Source organism: Ictidomys tridecemlineatus, chromosome 13 (genome assembly GCF_052094955.1).
Source record: "Ictidomys tridecemlineatus isolate mIctTri1 chromosome 13, mIctTri1.hap1, whole genome shotgun sequence".
Classification (NCBI taxonomy): domain Eukaryota; kingdom Metazoa; phylum Chordata; class Mammalia; order Rodentia; family Sciuridae; genus Ictidomys; species Ictidomys tridecemlineatus.
In genome coordinates, this window is record NC_135489.1 from 55,863,282 (window position 1) to 55,887,284 (window position 24,003).

A 24,003-nucleotide genomic window follows, 5' to 3' on the forward strand; every position below is an offset into this window, starting at 1 on the left:
TTATTGATCATTTACTTTTTGCTAGACACCACTGTAAAAAGATAATGAAAAATTTCCTTTAATCTGTGCATATAAGGTGCATATGAAACATAAATATTTCATGTTTAGACTTGGGTCCCATCCCCAAGATATATCATTATGTATATGCAATATCCTAAAATCAAAAAAATTAAAGCACTTCTTGTCCTATGCATTTTTGGATAAGGGATTTTCAACCATAAAAATTTAGTGTTTACTGAGTATTTACTTTTGCTAGTCACCACTCTGTGCACTTTGCGTTTACTCCCAAATGCAACACTATTAAATAGGTAATATTATTTTGTCTGTTTTATAGGTGAGAAAATTGAGGGCAAAGGAGGGTGAAAGGACTACACAGTTAATAACACGTGGAGGCAGGACTCCAACCTGGGAGCTGCTGTCTCTCCTACCTGATGTGCACTTTGAGGGTTGTTCCCATTGGTGTAGTTTAGCCTTTAGCATCACATTCTTCACAGGCCAGTCTCAGTGACAAGGCAGCTGAAGGAGACTCTAGCCTTCCTTTCCCATCCTTCAACTCTCCATGCCATCCCACCCCTAATAAATATACAAAAGAACTAAAAACTATACTTAAAAGTGGCTTCAAGATAAGTCCTCTGTTTCTTAGACTGACCCTTGAGGCCCTCTGTCAAGAAACTCTTACTATCTCTGCCTTCTGCAGAAGTTCTGTATGATGGCTTCATGTCTGTCATCTAAGAAGGACAATGGGGACAATTTAGTAATTGTTAACCCATTTTCAATCATTGTCACCTAGCTCTGAATGGGCACAGAGAGGGCAGGCTTTCAGAGGACTTTTTAGGAATGGGCCAGATGTAAGGAAGAACAGTAGCCAGCAGGGCTGCCCTGCCTGTGACCTGCCTGGGAAAGCAGGATGCCCAGCTGGAGGGCACTGGGCAGCGTCCTGATCCTAGGGTGGCAGGAAGGCAAAAGAAAGTCACACGTGGCCCCACCTACTTCCCAGCTTATTATTACACAAACGTATACTGACTTTTTCATGAAGATATTTAAAAACCACAAATGCTGCACAAATATAAAATAGTTTCATGTAACTCAGTGAAGTCCTTATCTTCAAGTTGATGTATGGAGAAGGGAAGTCACTTGTCTGTGATCTAGTACGTAGGTAGTTGTTCTTTTGTGATATAAAACAATGAAGGTCTAGTTAATTTATTAGGAAAGTTTATTTTTATAGACTTGGGAAGAGGCATGGCCCCTCCAGGCCAGCCTGACAATGGTCCTATACCAACTGTCTCCTTTAATAAAAAGTTTCCAAGCTTCAGGCTCCATTCCAAGTACAGTCCTCCTGTGTTGTTCTTAATCAGCATCCTCTCTCCCCACCACCTGGAGGTTCTGCCCACCTTATCTTGACTTGACCCTCTGTATATCTCGTGTGCACCTGTTTGTCACAGAAATATCCTACTCACTCCTCTGCTTAGTTCTCCTCACATATGGACAAAGAGTGTGTGAACCCATTTCTTCTTTCAACAAGCACTTATTGATCATTTACTATTTGCTAGAAATCACTATAAAAAGATGATGAAAAATAAATCAGTACTGCCCTCATGGCAATTATAATCTGGTGCAGGGTTTGGCAAATGCTTTTTTATAAATGATCCAGTAGTAAATATTTTAGCCTTTACAGGTAACTTAGTCCAATCCTCTGATATAACAAAATATCACACACTGGGTAACTTGTAAGTAATAGAAATATACTTCTCATGGTTTTAAAAACTGTAAATTCCAAGCTCAAGATCAAGGTGCTACTTTACAGATTCAATGCAATTCCCATCAAAATCCCAATGACATTCCTTGCAGAAATAGAAAAAGCAATCATGAAATTCATCTGGAAAAATAAGAGACCCAGAATAGCTAAAGTAATTCTAAGCAGGAAGAGTGAAACTGGTGGTATCGTGCTTCCTGATTTTAAACTATACTATAGAGCAATAGTAACAAAACCAGCATGGTACTGGCACCAAAACAAGGCTGGTAGACCAATGGTACAGAATAGAGAACACAGACAAATCCACAAAATTACAACTACCTTATATTAGACAAAGGTGCTAAAAACATGCAATGGAGAAAGGATAGTATCTTCAACAAATGGTGCTGGGAGAACTGGAAATCCATATGCAACAAAATGAAATTGAATCCGTTTCTCTCACCATGCACAAAAGTCAACTCAAAATGGATCAAGGAGCTAGGAATCAGACCAGAGACTTTGCATCTAATAGAAGATAAAGTTGGCCTTAATCTTCATCACGTGGGGGCAAGCCCCAAATTCCTTAATAAGACACCTATAGCACAAGAGTTAAAACCAAGAATCAACAAATGGGACGAATTCAAACTAAAAAGTTTTTTCTCAGCAAGAGAAATAATATGTGAGGTGAATAGGGAGCCTACATCCTGGGAACGAATTTTTACCCCTCAAACATCAAATAGAGCTCTAATCTCTAGAGTATACAAAGAACTCAAAAAGTTAAACAACAACAAAAAAAAGTAAATACCCAATCAACAAATGGGCCAAGGACTTGAACAGAAACTTCTCAGAAGTTATACAATCAATCAACAAATACATGAAAAAATGCTCACCATCTCTAACAATCAGAGAAATGCAATTAAAACTACTCTAAGATACTATCTCCCTCCAATAAGAATGGCAGCCATTATGAAGTCAAACAACAATAAGTGCTGATGAGGATGTGGGGAAAAAGGTACACTCATACATTGCTGGTGGGACTGGAAATTGGTGCAGCCAATTTGGAAAGCAGTATGGAGATTCCTTGGAAAGCTGGGAATGGAACCATCATTTGACCCAGCTATTCCTCTTCTTGGACTATACCCAAAAGACCTAAAAAGAGCATACTACAGGGACACAGCCACATCAATGTTTATAGCAGCACAATTCACAATAGCTAGAGTGTAGAACCAACCTAGATGCCCTTCAATAGATGAATAGATTAAAAATGTGGCATTTATACACAATGGAATATTACTCAGCACTAAAATATAACAAGATCATGGCATTTTCTGGGAAATGGATGGCATTATAGCAGATTATGCTAAGTGAAGTTAGCCAATCCCTAAAAAACAAATGCCAAATGTCTTCTCTGATATAAGGGGGGTGACTCAAAATGGGATAGGGAGGAAGAGCATGAGAAGAAGACTACCACTAATTAGGGAAGAGAGGTGGGAGGGAAAAGGAGGGAGAAGGGGAGTTGCATGGAAGATGGAAGGAGAACCTCATTGTAATACAGAATACATGTATGATGTTGTGATGAGAAACAGAAAAAAAAGTGTGTCACATTAGATTGGATAGAGAGAAATGATGGGAGAGGAGGGGAGGAGAAGGGGGGATAGGAAGGGCAACAGAATAGAATAGACAATATGATTGATGTATGTATATAGGTGACTCTATGACCAGTGTGATTCTGCAATCTGTACAATTAGAAAAATGAGAAATTATACCCCAATGATACAAATGTATGAATTGCCAAGATCATTGCAATGTCATGTGTAGCTAATAAAAAATTTTTAAAAAAGATCAAGGTGCTAGCAGGATAGGTTTCTGGTGAGGGCTACTTTCTGCTTCATAGTTGTCATCTTGTTGCAATGTCCTCCAGCAGAGGGAACAAACCCTGTGTCATCCCATGATGGAAGGGTAGAAGCATAAAAGGGCCTAGCTAGATCCCTCAGCCATTTTAGAAGACACTAATCCATTCTATGAAGGTAGAACCTTCATGGCCTAATCACTTTCTACAGATCCCACCCCCTAACACTGTTTTGTTGGAGATTAAGTTTCAACATTAATTTTGGACCATAGCAACAAAGCAGCTAGTCTCAGTACAGATATTTAGCTGCTTCAAAAGCAGCCAGACAAGACAGAAACCCAGTGGACCTGTGACCAATAAACCTTCATTGCAAAGCCAGGCATTGGACTTCAGCCTGCAGGCCATTATAGGCAGAGGTAAAGCATATTTAAATCTACCTGCCACCCCTATGACTTTATAGTCTGTCGCCCAAGCAAGGCCAAGGCATCATAAAACAATCAATCTCTGGTCCCAAAATAATAGAAAGCTATGTTGTTGTAACACTGTTGGGGACTGGTAAGACAAGGGTGAATGAGGGAAGAGTGGAAGGTCAGGGAGGACCTATTGGGGAAAAGAAAAGAGCATAGTATGTGGAGTTAAAAAGTACAGTTTGGAGTCCTTGTTCCACTGCATGTTAGCTGGTGGTCTTGGGTAAGTCATTAGCCTTATCAATATCATAAATTCCTGAGAACCCTCGCCTGTTATAGAAATGAACTGAAATGTCACATAAAAACAATATTGACTATTGTCACTTGAAAGAAAAACCACATTTTCTTCACTATTCTTTCTTCTGCTAAGTAGACTCAGTCATTTAAAATGAAAATAGGCTGGCATCAGTGGCTCACACCTGTCATCTCAGTGGCTTGGGAGGCTGAGGCAGGAAGATCGAGAGTTCAAAGCCAGCCTCAGCAAAAGCAAGGCACTAAGCAACTCAGTGAAACCCTGTCTCTAAGTAAAATACAAAATAGGGCTGGGGATATGTCTCAGTGATCAAGTGCCCCTGAGTTCAATACTTGGTACTCCCCAAAATAAAATAAATAAAATAAAATGAAAATCAGCATTTCGAAGTCTCGGGTTCCAAATGAATACTTAGTACATAGTTACCAGTGCCATCTTGCTCTGTAGCCTTAGCCCCACTGTGGATGGTGTCCCAGCTCTTCCCAGACTTGGCTTTGGCTTGTGTTTCTGAGTGGTTTGCACTGGATGTGGCCTTTCACCTTGATTTCTGGGCTGCATTTTCTAGCATCCCCCTGCCCTCCATCCCACTCCCCACCCACCCCTTAGTGTTTCTGTATTGGATTGCATTGTTTTTGTACCTGTCCAGGGACAGTGATATGAAGAGACTTCTCTGCTCCAGCCTTTCTGTCCAGTCCTCTTCCTTCTCCCCTTCCGTAGTACCCTAAAGCCTTTCCTTGTGCTCCTGTGTTCTGTTTTCATCAAATTGGCTATCATTTTCTAAAATCCCTCTAGAATTTTATGTTATTGATAATTGGCTTACATAAATATATGATTTTATGTGAATATATAGTATATGTGTGTATACATATATATGTATATGTATATATACACACATACACAGGTTATTTATATAATTCTCTCTAAGGCTCCATCGCGGTATATCCTAAGATATCAATCACTTAAGCCACCTGCAAAGTTATTAATGCTTCTTAAATAGAGGATCCAAATCCCAGACAGATCTGTTAATCCACTCCAGCAAATTAGAGTGAATTTGATACCAGGTAGGGGATGAAGGAAAGCCACTGCCTTAGGCTTCAGTAGCACAACTGCCCAGGCACCAGCACCAGCCTGCGTCTGGGTCAGACCCTGAGATCTGAGCCGTGTGTCAGTGGGGAGGACGCCCATTTCAGCCTGAATTTCCTGCAGTGCTTTGTGCCACTCTTTTATCATCACCATTTGGCAGCTGCTTCACTTAGGCTGTCTGTCTGTCTTTACAGCAGTGACAGTAAATCTTGGCTATTGTTAAAGTTGTACGAGGATTTAAGGAATGAAAGAAAACAAGGATACTTCCTTAATCGTGATTATGTATATGCCCATAGATGCTTAATGGCTGTTTCTTTATAGGCTTAGAGATTAGTATTATCATCTCCCTTTCCATAAACATGCATGTATTTGCACAAAGGTCAGTGTCACTCACTGGGAAGTCTGCCTCACAGAGTCAAGGCCCTAGGGACACACTACTTACCTCCTGTGAGGAATTGGGGATTCCATCAACCTATCTTCAAGATGCTTGTTAGTGCTTTTTAAAGAACATTAAAAAGTGCTTGTAATGATCTCATTCACTGTATTCCAGCAGTGTTCGAATATAAAATGGCGTTAATGGCACTTAAAATCTGTTTATTGGCTTTTGCTCCTAAGTAAGTTAAACTTTTCCGTTATTTACACTGTAGATTTGCTGAGCTAGCCCTTTCCCAGTAGAAACTAACACTCTGTCTGCTGTTACCACCACACACACAGACACAGGTCCTATTACTCTCCACAGTTCCTAGCTATAATTAACTCCAAGTTGAAGGCATACACCAAATCTCCAGCTAACGAGGCAGCCTTCTTGCAGCTGGCTCTGAGTTCTGGAGGGCTGACTGCTGAAAAGAATGAGCCAGAATCTGCAGGAGCATTCCAGGCAGATTCCAGCCTCCTCTTTACTGTCATTCATTCAACAGATACATATTGATCTGCCATGTGTCAGGCACTGTGCCAAAATGAAGTCATTCTTTCCACTGATATTTATTGAGTGCCTATTTCAGACTAGACACAATCCTACGTGTCAGAGACAGAGCAGGGAACAAAATAGCAGACGACTTTGTGGGTATGGTGCTTAACGTTCTTGCAGAGGGGACAGAAAAGTAATCACTTAGTGCATGGTAAAATATGTGTATCACAAAGTGACTCATGCAAAAAGCAAAATTAAAACAGGGGATGGAGATAGTCTGAGGTGTCAGTTGCAGTTCCCCAGTTCCCCGAGGGAGGGGACACAATGCCAGTCAGGACTAGAAGCAGGAGAGCAAGTGGCGATTCCAGACACAAGCTTTGAGGCATAAGAAGTGTGATCAGGATGGCAAGGAGGCCAGTGTTAGCAGAGCAAAGGGAATGAACAGGAAAGTTGTAGGGTGGGGGGACACTGGGGTGAGCACACTAACAACAGCCAACAGAGTCCTTAGCCTCATGAGCTTGATAGGGTTAGGAGAACTAGTAGGATGAATTAAATGATCCCATGTGATTGCACAAATAAATCAAATTGAAGTTAAGGGCAGAAAAAGAAGTGCATGGTATCATGAGAACTCAAAATGAGGGGGTTGATTTATTCAGGAGGTATGGAAAGATGACCCTTAAGATGTGACATGGAAGACAACTGAATTAAGAGGATAAAATAAGCTGAATGCAGTTGTACATGCCTTTTTTAATCCCTGTAGTTTGGGAGGTTGAATCAGGAGGATCACAAATTCAACTCCAGTTTCAGCAACTTAGTGAGGCCCTAAGCCATGTAGCCAGACCCTACCTCAAAATAAAAAATAAGAAGTGCTGGGGATGTTGTACCTCAGGGTCCAATCCCTGGTACCAAAAGAAAAAAAAAGGATAAGAACCTGTCACATGAAGAAACCCCTTAAATCTGAAGAACTGGACAGAAACCAGGGTGTTCAGAGCTGGGAGCGATTGGAGGTGGAAGTTAGGCAAGGGAAGGAAGGGATCAGGTGAATCCAGACCACAGAGCCTTTTAGGGCACATTAAGGATTTTAATCTTTATTATAATTATAATTACAAGGGAGACCTCATTAATAAATTTTTTGGGGGAGGGTAGGGGTAGTGTTAATTAAATTTACATTGAAACTTTTTGGTCAGAGGAAAAGAAAATGGATCAGAAAAGAACACTAGTTAGGAGATCCTGGGTAGCCCAGGTGAGAAACAATAGTGTTGTGTCTAGAGAAAAGTTATGTTATAGATTCAAGAGAAGTAATTGACCAAACTGAAAGATGGATAGGATATGTAGTAAGACAGAGGAAGCAGTGATGACTCAGACTTCCAATTTGCAGAAAGATGATGGATGGACATTTGGATAGATAGCAGATGGAGGGATGGGCCATTTACTTAGATGGGCAACACTAGAAGGAAGCAGTTTTGAAGAGGAGCTCAGAGGTGAGCTTCAAGTTAGCAGTAGCATGGAAAGCTTCTGGGTTTAAGTGGGGAACATTTTGAAACATTTGAATGGGCTGCCAATAGATGGTTGTATAAATTGCTGTGGGACTTATAAGAGAGGGATCTTGTCCTGGATATGTGACTGACTCAAGGGGCATACAGGTGGCTGGAGAAGCCTTTGGCATGATGATATTGTCTGTGAAGAAGTGTAGAAGACATGGAGAGCCCAGGACCAACCCAAAGGGCTGTAACAATAGATAATATGGAGATGAAACTGCTCAGCCTAGACACAGGAACATTGTGTCCTGCAGACATGGGGGGTGTTCATGGCGTCCTGTTGGTATACCTAGGAATGTCAAGACTGAGGTAGTGGCAAGGACAGAACCAAGTGTGGCATTAGCTAGGAAGGGGAGAGAGGGCCCCTTCTGAATTTGGATGTCATCTTCACTGGGAAACTCCAGGCATCCCCATGTAAATTTCTAATAATGAGAAAATTAAGAGGGCTCTGAAAACTTTCCACCTAATCTGTCCCTCCAGCTTCTTTTAATCTGTCGACCAATCTTGACGGCTTGCATTGAAGACTTCACTTTTTTTGTATTGGATTTTGTTTTGTAGCAAAGTTCTCTCTGCTAAGTGACTCCTACAGTGCCTCCTCCCCCTTTTCCTTCCTCTTCTCCTCCCCCTCCCTCTTCCTTTCTCCTTTCTCTTCCCCAACCCCCTCCTCTGGAATCCATAATTGTCATGATCTCACTTAGCTGTAAAAGCCAGAGCAGTGGGAAGGGAGAGAACAAGAATTTAGTTAGAGGACGCAGAGTTGGTGGAGAGAGCTTTGGCATTAAATTCGGGTGGTCAAGAGCAAGGGAGAAATAGATTGACACAATTCATTTAGGAATGCATAGAGTAAAGTCTGGGATCTCTTCCAGGATTCTGAAGAGTGAAGAGTGCAAGTCTCTTAACAGAGGGACTAGGTAAACAAGGAGCCAGAAACAACACAAGACACACAAGAAACCAGCAGAAAGTGATTCCTCTTTAGTGCCACCTACCATCAAATGCAGGAGTCCTATCTTTGCTCCTTGCTCAGAGCCTGTGTGGCTGGATTGTAAGGCCCCAGGGGGAAACCAGCAAGTTCAACACCAAGGGGTAGGATGCCAAGCACTTCCTACTGGTGATGGTCACCTGGCTCTTCTGCATCTTGTACCTTAAAACAGGTGCAGCAGCATCCTTGGTGATAATAACTATAAAAGAAGCAAAGCCATTCTTGGCAGAATCAGTGGTAATTAAATTAATGTTAAGTCTTCCCTCAGAGGCCAAATGTTACTTAGATCATTGTGATTCCAATTTACCTTAAGTATGTCATCAATATTTGGCAGAGAGAGAAAACTGGCTAGAGGTAAAAGATTATCAGTGATGTACTTCATTTCTGCCCCGATGGGTGTATCTAATTACTTGCAAGTTAAAATTGTAAGACCATTACCAATATCATTATGTTTAGTATGAAAGTGTGAAAACATTTGAAGCTTCTTAGAGGTATTTTTAAATAATTACTTGATGAAAGCGTGTAAGTACCACATTTTAGAGACTTAGGACAGAGAATTTTTTTTTCTTAATTGCCCAGCAGTTTTCTGAAGTATTTTTCTTTGTCACTGATAATAATTGTACATATTTGTTGGAGGGGTATAATGTGATAACTCAACACTTACAATGTATAATGGTCAGATGAAAGTTATTAGCATTTCCCTCTCCTTAAACATTGATCATTTCTTTGTGTTGGAAAAGTTCAAGCTCCTCTCTTCTAGTTCTTTATAAAAGATATATTAGGGGGCTGGGGTTATGGCTCAGTTGTAGAGTGCTCACCTCACATGTGTAGGGCCCTGGATTCAATCCTCAGCACTACACAAAAATAAATAAACAAAATAGAGGTATTGTGTCCAACTACAACTAAAAAAATAAATAAATATTTTAAAAAGCTATAATAGATTGTTGTGAAGTATAGTCATCCTACTTTGCTATAGAATGTTAAAACTTACTTTTCCTGTCTGGTACCTGTCATGTATCCTCCCTTTGACCCCTCGCCCTCTCCTTCCTAGATCATAGTCACCTGCTTTACTCCTCCATGACCTGCCTCCAGTGTATTGTGCCTGTATACATGCATTAACATATACATGCATACCTATGTGTTCAAAAACCTCAGCACATGAGAATTTTTCAAAAGTGATGATTTGTTATGATTAGTTTTTTATGTGTCAGTTTCCTACCTGCAAAATATCAGGTTTTTCCCCCTTTTTCATCTAGTAAAATCTTTTAAAAAGATATGAGAGGAATAGCATGTAGTCCTTTGTGCAGATTGAGTTTCTCAAAAAGGCAGAGTTTGTTATATTTTATGATGGGGTAACCCTGAGTTGTGATTATGTTATAAATATTACTTGGATTTTTATCATATCCCAGTCATTCATGGCAAATAGGCTTTTTTTTCTCTCCAATTATAAAATAAGTTCATACACATTAAAGAAAACATGTACTGTAAAAAAAATGTTGGGGGAAATTACCCAGACCCTTAAAGACAGACTAAACTACATAAACAGTTGAAGTAGTACATAAAATCATAAAGGTAAAAAAGAAAACCACTCCAAAATTTACTCCCAGCAGAAACCCATCATTCCTTCCAGTTATTCCACTGTGTGTAGTTATGCACATAGAATCATCATTCAGTATCTGGGGTACTGGTGCTAGGTCACCACCCTGTCAGGTACCAAAATATAAAGATGCTCAAACCCCTTATATAACATGGTATAAGGTTGGCATATAAACTACACATATCAACCTGTATACTTTAAATCTGGATTACTTATAACATCTAGTACAATGTAAATGCTATATAAATAGTTGTCATACTTATTCTTTAGGGAATAATGTCAGGAAAAACTCTGTACATGTTCAGTACAATTATATCTCAAATACTTTCAATTCACAGTTGCTTGATTCTGTAGATGTGGAACCCACAGACAAGGAGAGCCAGCTATATACTCTTTATTTATTTATTTTTTATTGGTTGTTCAAAACATTACAAAGCTCTTGACATATCATATTTCATACATTTGATTCAAGTGAGTTGTGAACTCCCATTTTTACCCCGTATACAGATTGCAGAATCACATCGGTTACACATCCACATTTTTACATAATGCCATACTAGTGATTGTTGTATTCTGCTACCTTTCCTAGGAAAGGCAGATATATACTCATGCATGTGATTACTTCATGTAAATGGACTCTAATTAGATATGTTGCTTTGTGGCCTGCTCTTCTTCCCTTTATAATATGTCACTGTGACCTTTCTTCATTATTAAATTAAAGCAAAAGTAATCCCTTTTAATGATTGTATTACAGTCTTTTGTTTATATGACCACCATGGATCAGTTTCCAATTGATATCATTGAAAGGTTTAAACAAGATGCTAAAAGAAAAAAAATGTATTCATAAAAGCATCTCTCAGCCTAGATCACCAGAGAGGGAAGAGTCTAGAAGAAAAAATGAAGTAGTCCAGGTGAAAATTTATCAAGTCTTGAATTAAGTCATTGTCAGTAATGAGACTACTGGTTACTAACTTTTTAATTTATTTCTTATCATGTGCCAGACATTTACTAATGTATCATACACAAACAATAAAATGTTAGCTTGAGTATTATTCCCATTTACAGTGGGGCAAACTGAAGTGCTAATTAAATAACATGTTCAAGATCACATAACCAGAAAGTGACAGGACTGTGATTCAAACAGGAGTGCTGGCTCCAGAGGAGGGATCATAAGCTCTATACTACACTGCGAAGAAATAGGTATCGAAAAGGGAAGTTATTGCATAGATGCCAGGGAATTGAAATCTACGAGTTGTTAAGCAGGATTCAGCCTTTTTCCTATCTCCCTGTAAAAGCAGCTCACATTCCTTTAAGGGGCTGCTGGAGTTTTTAGTTCTGCCCTTCTCTGCTTTTCCCAAGCAAGCATTTTTGGCTCTGATGATCATGTTGTGAAACTTGTACAAGGATGTTGTTTTTTTTTTTTTTTGTACTGGGGATTGAACTCAGGGGCACCACTGAGCCACATCCCCAGCCCTATTTTATATTTTTTATTTTAGATACAGGGTCTTTTAGTTACTTAGTGTCTCACCATTACTGAGGCTGGCTTTGAACTCACTATCCTCCTGTCTCAGCCTCCCTAGTCACTGGGATTATAGGCATGCACCACCGTACTCAGCTAGGATGTTGCTTTTGTTCATGTAAGGGGTGAACTATGTTCTATACACTTGATATGTGTGATCTCTTTTGATCTTCCCAAGATCTTCTTTCAAGACTCCTATGAAAGTAGAAGAAGCTCATCAAGCTTCAAAGGTGTGTAAGTTCACCAATCGTGGGAATTGTAGAACTAGCATCAGGGTCTGTAGACTCACAAGGCCCTGTTACTATCATTTAATACCAAATATGAGTGTTAAATAGCTTTGGAATAACCAAGAAAAAATTCTGGGAGAGAAACTTCAGATGGGAGCTAGTAACTCTAAAGCTCAGATCTTCTCAAACTTCCTGGGCTGTGTCCTCCAAAAGTCGTAAGTCCTCAGAGTTTTGACCCCATGGTTTTCACGTTTAATAATTTACCTGTTGTCCACCACAATCCAATTAGATTCCCAAATTTTGTACCTGAGCTATTGAGTTCTCCAAACTTCTTCCTCCTTTCAACCTGAAAGTTTAGTCACTGGTCCTAAGAGAGGCCCATCTATGGCCTCTACAGCAGACTGGAGGGCAGAGGCTCTGTTGATGGACACTTGGCATTTCTTTGGGCACTTTGCCTGAGTTACTCTCATATATGCCACATGTTGGAAATGTCCTTTATGTATTTCCTCATAGAAACTGGGTATGACTTAGCCTCAGTAGTGCTTCATGAGAATAATTGAGTTTACCTAAAAGAATGATTTATCTTCTTAATTGGCATCTAATTCAAGGTAAATGAGATTACAAGAAAATATGGTGATGGGGATTCACACACCAATTTATTGGACCCCAACAATCTGTATTTATTGTTTCTGTTGTTTTGTTTAGTGAAACTGGGGTTTGAACCCAGAATCTTATACATGCTAAGCAAACACTTTACCACTAAGCTATATCCATAACTCTTTTTAGATTTCATTTTGAAACAGGATCTCACTAAGTTGCTGAAGCTAGCCTCAAACTTGTAATTCTCCTGTCTGTCTTAACCTCCTGAGTTGCTGAGATTACAGGTGTGTGCCAACATTCCTAGCTTCTATCATTGTGTTGATTTGTTTTCCAGTGCTAGGGTGAAATGCTAGGCAAGAGGTCTACCACCAAGCCACACCCCCAGTTCATGTATATATTGTTTTGTTTTATTTTGGTTTTTTGACAGTCTATTTTTTTCAGTTTTATTGATTTTTTTAAAGACACAACAGAGAAATGCATTACAGGTCTTATTACACATATAGAGTTCAGTTTTTCATATCTTTGTATATAGAGTATGTTCATACCAATTCATGCCTTTATACATGTACTTTGGGGTTTTTTGCATTATAAATTTTTTGCATTACAATTGTTATTACACATATTTACCACATTTTTTTCATATCTGTTTGTATATAAAGTATGTTGACACCCAATTCAAGTCGTATGCTGTTTTTAAGTGTTTTGGGTATAGACTGAAGAGAGGGATAGCTGGGTCAAATGGTGGTACCATTTCCAGATTTTCAAGGAATCTTCATACTGCTTTCCATATTGGCTATACCAATTTGCTGTCCTACCAGCAATGTATGAGTGTACCTTTTTCCCCACATCCTCTCCAACACTTATTGTTTTTTGTCTACATAATAGCTGCCATTCTGACTGGAGTGAGATGATATCTTAGAGTAGTTTTGATTTGCATTTCTCTGATTGCTAGAGATAATGAACATTTTTTTTCATATATTTGTTGATTTATTGTATGTCTTCTTCTGAAAAGTGTCTGTTAACGTCTTTGGCCCATTTGTACATATTGCTTTGATAACCAACTTAGCACTTGACTTCAAAGAGGAAACCTTAGAATCCAGGTCATTTTTAGTTGTTCAAGTATCAGTTTAGCCTAGGCTCCATGGCTGGAAGAAACATTCTTTTGGCTTCTATTGCTTTTTACTTCTTTCATGGACTCATTATTTGTGAGGGTGATACTTTCCTATTGTATCCTGTTTAGGAAGCCTGATTTCACTATCTTCCACCTGAAGGAAGGCAGGCAGATTAACTTAGTAGTGCTGATACATGATAGCCAAGAAATGCAATATGTAGTGACCAATCTGCTTTTCATGGGAAAAATACATGTCCAGTGTTCTCCTCTAGAGCTGGATGTTAGCCCACTCTTCACCACTAGCCTACACAGTTGGCCTCCATAGTCATAGTTTCCACATCCATGGATTCACCAACCTCAGATTGAACATATTTGAAAAAAACGTTGCATTTCTACTAAATTTTTCCTTGTCATTATTTCCTAAACAATACAATATGGCAACTATTTACATAGCACTTACATTGTACTAGGTATTATAAGTAATTTAGGGATGATTTAGAGTATATGGGGGGATATGCATAGATTATATGCACATACTAGACCACTTTCAGTTAGAGAATTGATAGACTTTCATTTCCACACAGGGTCCTAGAACAGTCTCTCAGAAACCAAGGACACCTGTGTCTCCTTGGATAAGACATATTCACTTCTTACTATATACACTCATCTTTCCACTAAAAGAAAGAATACTTTATGAACTTCAATTTCCTAATTCTTAAACATATCTACTGAGTTCACATTAATAATATAGACTGCTGTCCTTCACTAGAAGCCACAGAGTCACTTTCACCGCTGTCCTTACTTCATCAGGGAAAGGGAATGAGCCCATCTCAAGGATCTGCCTGGCTAGGAATGCCCTGGGCTTCAAGACCCCAAGATCATGAATGCCCTTCCCATCCTGGAAAATGCTACTTCTAGGGTGTCTGGGGCTGGAGGGGAACATGGGGAGCGTATATAAGAGAGGGAAGGAAGATTTACTCTCTTATTTTCTTTCATTTGTGGTAAACGTAACATAAAATTTATTGTTTTAACTACTTTTTCAAAGTATAGTTTAGTGGCATTAAATACACTCAAATTGTTGAGTAGCCATTACCACCATCCATCTCCAGAATTCTCTTCATCTTGCAAAACTGAAACTGTACCCATTAAACAACACGCCATTCCTCCCTCAACCCAGTCCTTAATAACTACCATTCTTTTTCTTCCTCAATGAATCTGAACATTCTAGATACCACACAAGCCAATCTCTGTAGTATTTATCCTTTTGATGGAGCATAATGTCTTCAAGGTGTACTCTTTAACAGATTTCAAGTCCACAACTAGACTACTGTCAGCACCCCAGAAAGCCCCCTTTGTTTCTTGACTTGATCACAGCTTGCCCTTTCTTCCATTGAAACAGTGACTATCAAGACTCATACCAGGTGGCACACACCTGTAATCCCAGCACCTCGGGAGGTTGAGGCAGGAAGATCATAAGTTCAAGGCCAGCCTCAGTAACTCAGTGAGGCTCTCAGCAACTTAACAAAGACTGTCTCAAAATAAAAAATAAAAAAAAATGGAAAGGGCTGGGAATGTGACTCAGTGGCTAAAGGTCCCACTCCACTGCCCCGGGTTTGATCCTTAGTACCAAAAGAAAAAAAGACTCTTGCACAATTTTTATTCTCATCTTTCCTGTTTCTCATATGCTCTAGCAGCATATTGCAAGAGAAATAGAATGTGTACAACAAATGCAAGCTGCCGCAGTCTGGCTGGGCACAAAATCATGAGCAACTCAAGCAGGAACAAACTTTATTTCCAAAACTCCACCAAACAGGAAATCCCTCCTCCGAAAATCCCTCCTACCGCACTTCCCCAACCAATAGGAACTCTCCAGGAGTCCTGGGAGAGCTCCAAAGTAGCAGGTGGACAGCAGGGGTCTAATATCCAATTGAATTCAGATCTTAACATAATCATTATCATCTCAATGGCTTGCTAGGGTCACCTTTCAACCAAAAATGCCTTGCATCATTTCTACTTGGCTATGGCTCTCAGCAGCAAGCCACATATCTGATTTTAAATTTTTTAATAGCCACACTAAAAAACAAAAATAAAAAGTGAAATGTATGTAAATATATTAATTTAAAAATTATATTTACCCCAATATATCCTAAATATTAACAGTTCTACAATTTTAATAAATGTAATAATTGTAAAGGAAACATTTTATTTTCTGTTTGACCTCAATATGGTAGCTGCTAGCTAAATGTAGTTAGTTAAATTTAAATTCATTAAAATAAAGTTTAAAATCCAGTTCCTTCATCATTCTGGGCACATTTCATGTACTCAGTAACTGCATTTGGCTATTGACTGTTGACCTGGAGAGCACACAGACCATTTCCATCAACACAGAAAGTTCTACCAGAGGGCATTAGCATGTACTCTTTGGTGTATGGTATTTTTAAAATATTTTTGGTTCAACTTTATCTGATCCCTGTTTTTGTACATAGTTATATTTGTTATTTCCATTAGCAAATAGCAACCCACTTTATATTAAAACTAAAATTTAAAAAGATACATGGGCAAGACCAGACATCTTGGATGATCTCAGACCAATGGCCATTCATCAACATAGCAAAGAGTTAAATACCTTTAAATAACCTTACTTGCTGTGTGTTAGGCAGGTCACTGCATGTAGCCCTACAAAGTGCTATGAATGGAATCCCTAAGATTTGACAGTGTGGCTTTGTAGAAAAATTTCCTTCAGATAATCAAGATTTATATGACCTGGTCTTTGGCTATAAGACATTATAATGTAGTAGAATTATTTTTTAAGAAAAAAATACTGTAATACATATAAAGACATAAACAATCTCAATTTACTTAAAAAATATGCTATACATCTGTAATTTTTTTAAAGAGAGAGAGAGAATTTTTTTAATATTTATTTTTCAGTTTTTCGGTGGACACAACATCTTTGTTTCTATGTGGTGCTGAGGATCGAACCCGGGGCGCACGCATGCCAGGGGAGCGCACTACCACTTGAGCCACATCCCCAGCCCTACACATCTGTGATTTAGGTCTCTCCATCATGAGAGTTGTTAAGAGCAATCTAATTTAGAGAACTGGCAGCCATGTGAAACCTAAGGATGGAGGGGTAAATTGAATTGTAGGATATAATAGAAGAACTACTTCATTCAAAGGCTTTGTGTATACAAGATGAGAATTCAAACTTTTCAAAGTCTGAAGTTTCTAAATTGAAGGTTCTAGAACAACTTGAGAAGCCCAAAGGTGGTACATCACAGAGAATGTGTAGCATTTGTCCTGAGCTTCTAAAAGAAGTTCTGACAGGAGAATGCAGTATATCCTTAACACAGGCCTTCTAAAGACTGGAAGGCTCTAATATATTGCCTGCCTGTAAAACAAACAAACAAAAAAGTTGGCTGGGGTTTTGGCTCAGTGGTAGAGTAGTTGCCCGGCATATGAGAGGCACTGGGTTCGATCCTCAGCAACATTATAAATAAATAAAATAAAGGTGCTGTGGAGGGAAAGTTCAGGCGTACAGGAAGATATAACAAATCTGAAGGAGTTGACTAAATGTCCAATATGTCCATGATTCAGTTCTATTTTTTTTGTAGTTGTAGATGGACAGCATGCTTTTATTTTATTTGTTTATTTTCATGTGGTGCTGAGGATGGAACCCAGTGCCTAACACATGTGAGGCAAGTGCTCTGCCACCGAGCACAGCCCCAGCCCGATTCAGTTCTATTGCAACATCTTTGATTCAGAAAACTCCAGTGGCTTCACCAGGGGATTGCTTAGAGCCCCACTCTAAAATACTTGTCGGTCTAGCTCTTCCAATATGTACAAAGGCCAGAATAACCCACGTGTCTAGTGCACCAGTAACTCAACTCCCTCACCACTGACATGGGCAAAAACATAAAGGGAGCTACAGGTTTTAAGTAAAATACGTCCTAGGAAACGAGTTCCTAAAGTAGGTCTCCATGAGGAAACATGCTGACTGCATGACCCATTCCTGGGGCTTCTTGTCATCTCCTTTGGATATCAACTGTCAGCATAAGGAAGGTGTGGGAGTCTATTGCATAGCAGACAGTAACACCTGACATTCATCCATCACTTACTGTATACCAGGCTTTTTTTCCCCTAATCTCTTCATGTGTATTATTTTAACCATAATTCCATGAAGTGGAAACTATTTTTTTCCCATTTCCAGAGATGGAAGTTGAAGCACAGAGCAATGAAGTAACTTGCCCAAAATCACATGTGAGAGAATCTTACCCCTTAGCAGGGATTCCAACCCACCCAGCTGATCTCAGAGATCACATGTATCACATTCTCCTTTAAAAAGAACAGAAAGACATGACTTCCTCTAGGTCCCTCCTGTAGATTGTCTGGTCCAGTTTCTAACCATATTCCAGATAAATTGATAAAACCTAACTCAATATGAGGCTCTGTTGTGACATAAAATGAAAAGCTCAATCAAGAAAGGAAACTTAGAAAATCAACACAGATTTCCTTCTTCCTACATCGTTGACAACAAACAAAACATCCAACAGAAAAATCAAACTTCAGGAACCAACAAAAAATTGTGACTTTGACCCATTAGCGTGTTATACCGAGAAGAGGTCCTGGTCACCACTTGGCCCAGGGTAGGGGGCAAAATAGGCCAGCATCTGCAGCTCTCCTGGCTCTTACCTCAGACTCTGAACTTCCCTTCTCACCCATTAACTCAAATGAACTGTTGGGTTAACGTAGCATCAGAAAAAAAGCAGTAACAGTTTGGTAGCAGGATCCCTCACCGCTCTAGCAACACTGGAAATGCCCTTATCAGGCCACCTCTCTTCTCAGAAACCATAGGAGTTTCCTTTTCAAGAGAGCTAGTAGCTCTGATCTAAATACTGAGGTCTCATTTATACTTAAATACAAGGAAGGGTTCCTCTACTAAAAAGAGCATTAATTTAGCGAGAAAATTTTTGTTGGTTGTGTTTGTTTTTGGTTTTGTTTTTGTCAGTGCTAGGGATTGAACCCAGGGCCCGCACATGCCAGGCCACCTCTTTAACACTAGATTATATATCCCCATTCCAAGGAAAATACTTTTTAAAAGTTTGTATTTTTTTCAAAAAAAGAAAAGTTTACTTATTCAAAAAAATATTTAAGGGGAAAAACCTGCTATGTTCTAGATAGGTCCTAATCTAGTGCAAAAAAGGAAAATACATGCCTTTACAGAGCGTTTAATACTTTCCTTTTCAAAATATTTTCAATGAAATAACTGACTGGATAGTATTTGTACAATTACAGCACTTATACAGTACTTTTTCTGTTTGTCAGATATCATATTTGGCAAATTATGTTTTTATTTAATCCTTGAAACAGGTCAATTTCAGGCAGATTTTGCTAACCCTTTCTCCAAGATGGCCAATAGCAAAGTAGGAAATTTAGAATGTGTGCAGTTTTTCTTTATCTTTCTGTCAGTTTTTCATTCCTGTAACAAAATGCATGAAATAAATACACTTAAAAAGAGGAAAGGTTTATATTGGCCCAGTTTAAGAGGTTCTAGTCCATAATTGAGCATATAATGGAAGAAGGTGTGCAGTAGATAAAACTGCTGAACTTGTGGTGACCAGGAAGTGGCTCAGTGGTAGAGCACTTGCCTAATATGTATGAGGCACTGGGTTTGATCCCCAGTACTGCAAAAAAGAAATCAAACACAAACTGTGGCAATCCTGAAGGCAGCATATATATACATGGATGATCTCTATGTCATAGGAGTATATTCCAAGTCTTGGAAAAGCCTAACCATTTGCTTTGATTAATGGATTTTTTTTTCTTTTTCCTTGGCAGATGATCATTCCCGGGTGAGGCTACAGACAATAGAAGGAGACACCAACTCAGACTATATCAATGGAAATTATATTGATGTATGTATTTTTAAACTCATTGAATTCAGCCATCCTATCACATACCAGATTGCATATCTGCTATGAGATGGGCAGACACACCTCAGAAAGAAACTAAAAACAAATGTATTAATGTTGCCCCATGCCCCATAGAACTTCACAGTAACTACACAGTCACTCCTTTTTTCAAGTCAGGCTGTACCTTGGTGAATTTCTCTGATGTTCTCTATTTCTCTGATGACTGTCCCATGCTTATGTGGACTAAGATTTTTTTCCCTCTTATTTATTTATTTTTTCAACTTGTAATTATTCGACACTTTTTAAAAAATCTGTTTGCATATTAATGGAACAAATCTCTCTAATTCCTAATGCAGTGATTTGCAATCTCTTGTCATCAGTGCACTTTTAAGTTGCCTTCAAAGTAGTCTGCAGCTGTTCACCAGGACTTCCAAGGAAAGAAAGATGTGTCATTAAATATGTAGGCTGTTTAATTATTGAAGATAGCTTCTTTGTTCATTCTGCATCGTGTTAACTTAATGTTTTACATTAGGATAAATTCTTTAGGAGACAGCCTGTTTTCAGTTGAAATGAATGAAATCAAAAGTAGCCTGAAAAAAATCAAGTGAAGGTTGGGATTCTCTCCAAGGCCCAAGTCCACATTAAACATATTTCAGCTTCTTTGTAGTTCCCAAGATATACTCCATGCCTGGCCATCACCTTATTTTTTAGGCTAGCAACATTTCCAGGGACAAGTTTTATCCATCATATGCAGGATGCACATCTTTAATCCCCAAATCCAAAACACTCCAAAATTTGCTGTCTTTGAGCACTGATACAAGTCCAGAGTGGAAAGTTTCACATCTGACCTTGTGTGACAGGTAATAGCCAAAAACAGGCACACAGAACACAGTTTATTCAGAATCTCCAAGGGGGAAAAAAGTGTCTTCTGGTCCCTTCAATTTTGATGCACAGACTTCACTTCTTGAAAACAAAAAGGTGTTTAAAATATTGAGTAAATACCTTCAGGCTATATGTATAACATATACAGGGAAAAAATGCATTTCATGTTTAGATTTGGGTCCCCTCCCCAGATATCTCTTTATGTATAAGCAAATATGCCAAAATCTGAAGTCTCAACATTCTAGGTAAGGGATGTTTAACCTTTATATGGATTCTTGTTTTTCTGGGGTTAAATAGGCCTTGGGTGCTACGAAAAGTAACTAGCACCATAATCTCTAGTAGTTACCTAAAAATAATTTATGAATGATATTTTTAGTGCTAATTAGAAAAATTTTGCTATTTAGTTATAGCTTGACAGTTTTATAGATTTGTGGGTGGAGATTCAGGATTATTATTGAAAGAATAATTCATATCTCATTCATCAAACAACCTTATACCATTTTGATAGTGGCCAAAATAATACCCACTCCCAGTTTGACTTGTTTAAATCAGGATTTCTTCCTAAGTTACATTGCACTTATTTCACTATTCATGGTAGTAAAAAGAGATGACCAAATCATGTCAATCCTTACAGCCTCACAAGGTAGAAGCTGAAATATGAAATGTCTTCTCTAATTGCCCTCACCCTGAGGTCAGCTATAGAATAGCTTCCTCTAGGGGCTTCCAGTGAACATTGTTCACCTTCTAGTCCCAGCTCCAATGGTCTCTGCTGGGTCCTTGAGCATAGAGCACAGTTTCCTAGTCACCTGGAATATGCCTGAAATATGTCACCTGGAATATACCTGAAATATATTAAACACTTAAATGCTTGATGAATCAGTGACTAAAGGAGTCTGTAGGATCCTAGTAGGCATCTAGAAGAGGTCACTTGAACTGAGTTTGAAACAGTGGATGGGTAGACATACAGAGGAGAGAAGACCTTATAGCTCAAGGAAATAATATGAGCATGACTTTAAAATACCTGATGGACAAGTGTTAATTTTGACACAGAGAAGAGTAATTACTCAACGACCAGACCACTTTACTCACTTGATTAGTCAAATCTTACTGAGCACCAGTGTTGGAGTTATACCTGTGAAAAATTCAGATTAAAAACAAAACCAGTTGAATGAGGTGACACATATCTATAATCCCAGTTATTCAAGAGGCTGAGTCTGGAGGATCACAAGTTCAAGGCCAGCCTCATCAACCTAACAAAGCCCTGTCTCAAGATAAAGAATAAAAAGTACTGGGGATATAGCTAAGTGGTAGAATGCTACTAGATTCAATCCTCAGTACCAAAAAAGCAAAACAACAACAACAAAAATAAACTGTTGTACATGGCAATGCTCAGGCTGAAATCCCAGTGGTTCAGGAGGCTTAGCAAGGACCTAAGCAACTTAGTGAGACCCTGTATCTACACAGAAAAATAAAATAAAAAGGGCTTAGAATGTGGATTCGTGGTAAAGCACCACAGGTTCAATCCCTAGTACCAAAATAATAATAATAATAATAATAATAATAACAACAACAACAACAACAATATCAACAACAATAACAACGATAAGTAATAATAATAATAACCTTCTTATCTAATGAGGCTGAAGTAATGACAATAAGTAAAACGAGTTAATTCTGTGTGGTATGTTAGAAGGTAGTGTGTACTACGGGGAAACTAAAGCCATTAGGAGACGTAGGAGTGTTAGGCTTGGAGGTGAACTGCCGTCAGTGTGAAGGTGACATTGGAGCAAAGAAGATGAGGGATGGATCCATGTAGATATCTGGGAAAATCAACCTGAGCAAAGGGCTTGTTATAGAGCTTACCTAACTCATCTGAAGTAAAACGAGCAGCAGGTGTTGATGGAGTGGTGTGTGGGGCGACTGGGGAATAAGGAGGAAATGAAGTGAGAGGCCATGGAGCCAAGTAATAGAAATGATAGCAAGACCTCTGGCTTTAAGTGTGCAAGATGGGAGTGATTTGATGGATCTGAGCAGAGGTCTGACTGCAGAGAGGAGAACAAACTGTAGGTGAGTAGGAGCCGGAGCAAGGAGACCTGCTAGATGACTGTGGAAGTAATGCAAAGGGAGTGGATAGGGAGAAATGGGATCCTGGGTCTATATTGAGGGCTGAGCCCATGAGATTTGCTGGCATATTGGCCAAGGGTGTGGGAGGTAGAAAGGGGTTAGGAATCCATTTAAGAGATGGGATTGCTGGTTTCTCAGAAGTCTGTGTGTGGAGCAGGTTTGGGTGAGAAGAAATGAGTTCAATTTTACACATGTAAAAAAGTAATATATATTAGACATCCAGTGGAGTGTTAATCAGGAAATTGACCCACATCCAGATTTCAAGGGAAAGGTTGGGGTTAGAAATAAGAATATAGGATTTGGGACTGGGGTTGTAGCTTAGTGGTTGAACTCTTGCCTCACATTGCATGAGGCACTGTGTCTGATCCTTAGCACTACATAAAATAAATAAATAAAACAAAGGTATGTTTTTAAAAAGACTATAGGGACTCCTCAGGATGTGGATGGTATTGAAGGCCATGGGACTGGATCAGATGACCAGGAGAGTGAGGGTAGACAAAGGAAAACCCAAGAATTAGGCATTCCAACATCAAGGGGAAAGGAAGAACCTACCAGCAAAAGAGAAGGCAAGTGGCCAGGGAGGGAGAGAGGGAGGAGAACCAGCAGAGTCCTGTCCTGGAAGCAACTGGAAGAAGTATTTTAAGGGGATCCTTAGTATTCATGCAACTGATGGGTCAAGTAGATGAGGACTGGGAAATGACTATGAAGTTTAGCAACATAGTTCGTTCCTATATGGTGCATGACTATAGTTTATCAGATGTGTCTTTCCTATCTGCTGGACACCTTGCTAGGCAATGGACATAGAGAATGAATAAGTCAGACAGAGTACTTGTCTGAACTTTGTCAGCTTCTGGGAAATGAGTGTCTATTTTATATAGGTCATGATTCTATAATTTGAAATCTACAACCTGTCAGATGTATAAAAAGAACTTGTTTGCTTTTGTTTTTCATTTTATACTTGTTTTTAAGAACAAAACTAATTTTACAGATACATCTTTAAGATATCTGAGATTTGTATATTCTTATATAGAGATTTGTATATTCTTTCCAAGTTTCTTTTTTGTGTGTTCCAGCTAACTTAGGCACAATGTTTTGGGTCATTTCAGAGGACTGAAATGGAAAGCATTAGGCCCATGAAGATATGTTACTGGATATAATTTCTGACTTGGCTTTGTCTTTCCCAGATACTTATCCTACAATTTCTTTGCCACCTGCTTTTTTTGTCC

At 39.0% G+C, this 24,003-nt stretch overlaps 1 protein-coding gene across 9 annotated transcripts in view; it reads left to right on the forward strand.

Annotated features, from left to right (window-relative positions):
* Ptprm (protein tyrosine phosphatase receptor type M) overlaps positions 1–24,003 on the forward strand; it is an 807,906-nt gene that overhangs the window by 696,629 nt on the left and 87,274 nt on the right. For all 9 annotated transcript variants that reach the window (XM_021734384.2, XM_078030368.1, XM_078030369.1 and 6 more), the window contains one exon: positions 19,698–19,774. In XM_021734384.2, coding sequence (XP_021590059.1) covers positions 19,698–19,774 — 77 coding nt within the window. The remainder of the gene's footprint in view (positions 1–19,697; positions 19,775–24,003) is intronic.